This window comes from Brassica napus, chromosome C4 (genome assembly GCF_020379485.1).
Source record: "Brassica napus cultivar Da-Ae chromosome C4, Da-Ae, whole genome shotgun sequence".
NCBI classification, from domain to species: Eukaryota; Viridiplantae; Streptophyta; class Magnoliopsida; order Brassicales; family Brassicaceae; genus Brassica; species Brassica napus.
In genome coordinates, this window is record NC_063447.1 from 54,836,125 (window position 1) to 54,843,529 (window position 7,405).

General features: G+C 36.6%; 1 protein-coding gene across 1 annotated transcript; it reads left to right on the forward strand.

Moving 5' to 3' along the window:
- Window positions 1-529: 529 nt before the first annotated feature.
- On the forward strand, window positions 530-2,294 carry LOC111205843 (CLAVATA3/ESR (CLE)-related protein 7-like). The gene has a single exon (XM_048754005.1). It carries the CDS (start codon window positions 1,314-1,316, stop codon window positions 1,560-1,562), a length of 249 nt encoding a protein of 82 aa, XP_048609962.1. The 5' UTR covers window positions 530-1,313; the 3' UTR covers window positions 1,563-2,294.
- Window positions 2,295-7,405: the final 5,111 nt, after the last annotated feature.

The window sequence follows — 7,405 nt, forward strand, 5'->3', positions numbered from 1 at the left end:
CCCTCGGTATATTCCGAGGGACATATCCCTCGGAAAATTCCGAGGGAGCCGTCCCTCGGTATATACCGAAGGAAAAGTTCCTCGGAATAAACCGAGGAAAATGTCCGTCGGTATACTCCTATCGATCGATGTATATATGTCCAAACACGCATCGATCGATGAACTTCCGAGAAATTATACCGACGAAGTTCTCCCTCTGTATATTCCGAGGACATTTCCGACAAACTAGTGATCCTCGGAATTTCCTCGGAAATTTATTTCCTCGGAATTCCGACGGAAATTTCCGAGGAAAAAATAAATTCTGAGGAATTATTTCCGACGACGTGTTTCGTCGGTATGTCGTCGGAATAACGATATTCCGACGAAATTCCGACGATTTTTTTCCTCAGAATCCTTGATGTTTTCTTGTAGTGTTTAGGGTTTAGTGTTTTGCTGGTTATTTTTTTTTGTAATTACTACTATTTTTTATTTATTTTTTTTTATCTTTTTATTTTAAAAACATAATATAATTTTACAATATTTTGTTTTTTTATATAAAAGATATCGAATATTAAATAAAACAATTTTATTGGTTGGTGAACTTAAATGTTATATGGGGTGAATCAATGGATAAGTCTTCCGAGAATACAAAAGTTTTAAATATTTGCTTAAGATACGTTGGACTAAAATACCTTGTGTAACACCTCCCAAGGTTTAGAACTATAAAGAACACATCTACAATTGTAAAAAAGTTTGTAGATATTACAAAAACTTAAAACACTGTTTTAGATTCTCAAGGTTAGGCGAACATGTATATATTTTAACTAGCAAATATTTCATAAGTTAATTGCGCATGAGTTATTTAATCCAAACGTTTAAAATTATTATTAACTTATACGAACGGAAAGATTATAAGTATGCAAGAGATGACTGTATGAATTCAGTTAATTTGAAGATAACATGTAATGCATAGCAACTAATTATGTACCTCCATATTATATACACCTATATATATATATGCAACTACCAATTGTTTAGCTATGTTCAAAAAAAAAAAAAATGTTTAGCTACTGACATGGCCACTATTGTGAGTAAAGGGCTTGTTAATTATATTTAATCAGTGTAACTACATATATTATGCATATATATATATAATTCGTAGGTGTCTTAACGAATAGTGGCCACTATGCATTATATTGTATCTTGTTTATCGTCCAGTTTATTTATATATAGACTCACTTAACGCTTCCTCTTTAGTCGTATCTTCCACTGTCCCCTCCCCAGCCTCCTACTACTAATCTTTCCTAATTTCATTCGACCTAAAATCCCTCACTATGGCTTGTAAGGCCTTACTATTATTTTTTGTGCTCACATTTCTACTGGTAACTGGAATAGAAGGGAGGATAGTTCGGGTTTCGAACAATAAAGATGCTGAAAGCGAAGATCTTTTGCAACGGTTAGGATACAATGTTTCCGAACTAAAGCGTCTTGGAGAGATTTCAGCACGAAGTGAAATAAACAGATTTTCTCCAGGAGGGCCAGATCCTCAACATCACTCCTATCCTTTGTCTTCAAAGCCATGATTTGAACAGAGTTTGTGTTGCACTCTTGTCATGTATATTATTATTTTCATTATTATCATCTCATGTCAAATATTGTAGACTTCTAAGGTCACTGTGATGTATAAATTCGTATAATATGTACGATCGAGTGTCTCCTAAAGTGTTCTTGTAATTAAGTTTAAAGGATTGTACCCATATTTTTCTTTTCTTGGCATGCGAACGACAATTCCACTATACGCATGCATGCATGCTACTAATGTATCATTAAGTTTTTACTAACATTCGTTATTGCCATCATCATATAACTAAAATAATCGTTGTATGAAATGGAAGATAATACAATGTTTTAAAATTAAACAAGAATAAAACATTAAATAGCAATGTAACACTAATTATTTTTAAAATGTATATTTACATCCTCAAAAGAAAATTAATAAGATACTATCTTTCAACCAATTCATAAAAGATAATATACATGAAACTTGGAAACCTTAGAATAATATATTATAAGATATCTTGATCAGGTAATCGACCAGGTATGACCCATGGAGAGCTCCCCTTCCGTTACTTGGGTGTTCCACTAAACTCTAGAAAGTTGTCTCTCCCGAACTGCCAGCTGTTGATCCAGCAAGTCAAATCGCGACTTTCCTCCTGGTCAGTGAAGACTCTCTCTTTTTCGGGTCGGCTGCTTCTTATAAAGACAGTGATAGCGGGAATCACGACCTTCTGGTACTCTGCCTATATACTCCCTAAAGCCTGCATTAATAAGATCAACTCTTTATGTAACCATTTTCTTTGGAAAGGGAGCTTAGAAGGTCATCATACAACTAGAGTAGCCTGGGACACAGTTACTCTAACTACAGAGCAAGGGGGATTGGGAATCAAGGATCTCCTAACCTGGAACAAAGCGTGTTGCCTACTCCTCATTTGGATGATCTTCTTCGGAGAGGACTCAGTGTGGGTGATCTGGTTTAAAGAAGTAATCCTCAAAGGCTCATTGCACAACTACTGGACAATTAAGCCAAGCCAATCTCACTCCTGGTTAGTAAACAAATTGATAAAGCTTCGACCTATTATCTTTCCCCTCATTAAGCTGAGGCTAGAAAATGGAAGATCGGCTTTATTCTGGCATCATAATTGAGCTCCAATGGGTTGCATTACCGCTATCACGTCTTCCTCCAACTCGAGACTTGGTATTCCGCATAAAGCAACGGTTGCTTCGCTATATCAGAATGGGAACTGGTGTCTGCTACCTGCAAGGTCGGAAGCAACGCTTGAGTTATACACTTTCCTTACAACGGTGGAGCTGTCTGAGAATGAAGATGTTTATGAATGGGACCTTCAAGGAACAAATGGAGATAAATATAAAACTGGAGCGGTCTACACTTACATCAGAGGAGAAATAGAGATCAAAAGATGGACTAAGATGATTTGGTTTCCTCATGCTATTCCACGCCACTCTTTCCACGCTTGGCTAGTCTATTTGAATCGTTGTCCAACAAAGGATCGAATGAGAAGCTGGGGTCTTCAGGTGGATCAAACTTGTGTGCTATGCAACATGCACCCAGAGTCTCGCAATCATCTCTTTTTCGATTGCGCTTTCAACTTTGAACTATGGTCGCGTCTCTCCACTCGGTGTTGCCTCGCTCCTGTCAGTTCGTGGGAGCAAACGGTAGCACAGATGGGTTCCCTAAGGGGTGGAAAAGCGGTTACATTGATCTCCCTCCTCGTTTGGCAAGCTACTCTCTATTGGATTTGGAATGAACGGAACGGTCGGATCCATGCAAGGCCTTTCAGAACGGTGGGTGTTATCTATAAGGCGATAGATCACCAGATCAGAAACAAGATCTCGAGTTTCAGAGACACAAGTCCCTCTCTCTCTTCAAAGATGATGCAACAATGGTTCTCTACGGCTTAACTCTACGCAACTACCGCTTCTCCACATTCACTCCCGTGACTCTCGAAACTTTCCTTCCCCAAACCACTAGCCACCGCTTTCACTTTCTTCACTGGGCCTTCCATGGGCCACAATCAATTTAGGGCTAGTTCTACTGAGATTCTATTACTATGGGGTTAATTATATTTTACTGGGCCTTGCCCTGGAAACACCGCCTAAGGGCCTGTAATATTTTCTTTTTTTTAGCTAATCAAATGAAAGCCATCTTACAAAAAAAAAAAAAAGGTAATCGACCAGCTGGGCCAGCCGCTGGGTTCTCGAGTAACTGGTATATGTCCGGTAAATTAGTTATGACTCCCATATTATAGCTCAGATCGACCTGAGACCACTTTAGTTGGAAATATAACTCAATTTTATATGCTGTAGCAAAATATGAGCTTCACATCCTCTTATATGAGAACATCCCCTATAGAAGATAAAATGGGTTACTAGAGCGGTCCATTGTGATCTATGTCGATAAAAAATGGAGAAGAAAAAAATCACAAAATTGTTGATGTTAACAAGAATGAAAAAGATAAAGATTTTTTTTATCTCAATCTCATATTCCACAATGAGTAAGTAATCTCAGTTAATTTTGAACTATGCATATAAACTGTTGATGTTACAAATTTGATTTCTAAAAATCAATAATCCAATTAAAGAGAATATTTGGCCTTAACCAATTTATTCATTGAGTTAGTAAATTATTAGCTTTTTGACCAAATTTAATTGATTTTGATGATAATACAAATAAAAATCTATGAATTATATAAATAAAAGCTTACTGTAAAAATAGGTGATTGGACCAAAGCTCATATATCCAAACCCGAATCCAAATATGAACTCAATCGTGAGTCCATCTTATTTCCACTTGATTTGCTGCATGATTTAATATGAGGGCATTTTTTCTATCATTTCTCTAAAGTTTTTAATTTTTAGAGCATTGTTCATAATATCCGTTATGACATGCCTATTAAGCAAATAACTTTTTTAAAAGACCATTTTCTTTTATTTATTTTTTAAAATTCACATATAAGTCCATTATGTTATAAAATTTCTTGGGCTATATCTATATTTCTCATGATCCAGTTATTTTATCAGAAATTTCAAAATTACCTAAACTTTTATTTAAATGAATTCTAACTTTTCGAACTATGGATAAAATCATTTGCAATATCATCTAATTTCTTGTGGCTCAGATTATTTCTAATTTAGCTAAAAGTTTCATCATAACTCTTTTCATTTTTGTATTCACACAAGCAAGAAAACAGTTAAAAGTCCTAAGACATTTTTTTTTCTACAACCTTTTGTTCATAACACATCTCTTATTGGTTAATTAATGTATAAATTTAGTTTTTTTTTTCGCTTTAAAAGAGATGCACAGCACTACAAAAAAGGTTACATCATCGAGTATTTTTTTCTTAAAGTAATAGCAACTCCTAAGTTAGTTTACCTTTTTAGAGCTTTGAAATTTATTTAAAAAAAAAATCTCACATGAAGAAAGGAATATTGATAAAGAAATAAAAAAAAAATGACTTTAGAGAAAGCAAGTGAATGGGACGGACGGTGACCTTCGAAAACCTATATACATGAACCGTAGCGAATTGTTGCGAACTAAAGTGTAAAGGTTACAGAAGAAAACTATTTTTTTATGGCTAGCCTTGTTGCTCTTAATGTTTAAATATATATTCCATCACTTTGTTAATGTATAATGAAGTAAATATTATAAAAAAATTGTACGTATGTCACACATTAATCATAGTGTATCATCCATGATATGCCTCTAAAAAATCATAGCATATCATTCATGATATGCCACAAAGTGCTGGTCTATTAGTATGCAGACTTTAAGAATCAAAATAATGTGAATTTAAAAACAATTCATTACACTTCACTTTTTAACCACGTGAATATGAGTCAATGTTTTAGACCTCATTTGAATATTCGGAAAAAGAATCCATTCATGGATTACACTTCCAATTAGAAATTAGTTTAGATCTTTTTATAAATATGAAATGAGATACCTCTAAATTAAAAAAAAAAAAGATAAAATCATCCATGATATGCATAAAAAATGGCGAAAAATAAATATTATATATGATCCAGAGGCATCTCCTTTTTATTGGGGAGGGGGGGGGGGGGGGGGGGGGAACTTATTTAGCAATTATATGTTGTTAATTACTTAATAACTCTTAAGATTTTGGCATAAGTAACAAATCGACCACTGGATAAAGATGAGGACTTCTAGTCTACGTCGACAAGTAAACTGAAAGATGTGAGGAAGGGTTGGTATAAGTAAACTATAATTTTACCTTTTACATCCATCAATAGCTCTAAAATTGATAATTTTATCATCTTATAAAGATAGGGTTTTGTCTTCATTAACTATATTAAATTATAATAAGTTATATGTTTTAATATTAAATTTTCAAAATTTCTGATGTAGAAACATTAACAAATCTTTTTAATCATAAAAACCTATACCACTTTGGGTATTGGATGGTCATACTTCAGAGGTGGAAACCTATCATTTCGGAAACTTTCCCATCTCTCATACCCTTCTGGATCCGGATCAGGGGACTGCCTCTTCACTTTTGGCAAGATGACTTCATATGTAACATAGGAAAGGAGTTAGGAACCCTAGAAAAACATGAGCTGACTAAGACATCAGCGAGAGTTCGAGTTCTTGTGGATGGTCTCAAGCCCCTCATCAAGGAAAATATCATTGAGTATGAGTCTGGAGAGGAAAGTAAAATTACCTTTGAGTATGAAAATCTGGAAAATCACTGCACAAGATGTCTACTACTCTCTCACAAGAGTGAGCACTGTCCTTCTTTCGGAGCTGCAATGGGCGCCTCCCCACTCCCTGATAGAAAGCTAAGTTTTAATGATCCAACCACAGAGGTATCTCAACCCTTTCAAGCAAGGAGACATTCACCTAGGAAAATTGCTGATAACAAAGGGAATGAAAGGGTACAAGAGTTCAACTACAGAATTGATAGACATGAAAGGAACTTTGGAGAAAGAGTTAGTACTAGACATACCAGAAACCCTCCACCTGTGAGAGATCACTTTGTTGAGTTGCCTCTCCATCAACGAAAAGGAAGAGAGGATATTGGAAAACAAATAGGTTACTCTTCCCCCCCCCCCCCCCTTACACTAAAGGGAGAAGACACCACCCGTATGAATCCACACATAGGAGGCCTTTGTTTCCCCAGAAAGAGGGGCGGGTATGGAGACAAAAGACATACCCTGCAGAAGAGCAGGAGGTGAATTCACCAGTCACCTATCTCCGTCGTCAGGCAGTAGAGTCAAACCTACAACAGGAAAATGGGGAGATTGCTGTGATTGGTAACCAGAGCCAGACAAGAGAGCAAATCTTACAGGATATCGACAAGGCAACTCAGCTGTACCTTAGTTGTGATGACCCAACGGAGGCTGCAGCACGTCGACTCAGAGTTCTAGCGGGGGATGCATCTGGACAAGTAGAGGAAACGGTTACAACCATGCTAGCAGGAAGTGACCCTCAGGCAGATGATTCACATAAAACACATCCTTTAGGTACTAGTTCTCAAGTACAGTCTAGGGACCTGATAATGGAAGAACTGCAAAATGTTACCCTACAATACCTCAGTTGTGCTGATCCTGCGGAGGCAGCAGCAAGAAGACTTAGAGTCTTAGCAGGCGATGCACAAGGGCAAATGGAGGAAGTTGCAGCCGACATTTTAGCAGCAAACACACCCCAAGCAGCAGCGGGGATTGGTATGGTTGAGCAACGAGACGTGATCGTTACACCTATAAGAGATAATGATCAAACAAAAACTACCCAAAATGACCAGCCTCAGGAAGAGCTGATGCAGAGGAGTGAGTCTGATGGGGATATCCCTCCTAGGAGGAGAAGAATAGTACCTGCAAGATTCAGATCACC

Excerpts from the sequence above, each read along its gene's own strand:
- LOC111205843 (XM_048754005.1), top strand. The coding sequence starts at position 1,314 with ATGGCTTGTAAGGCCTTACTATTATTTTTTGTGCTCACATTTCTACTG.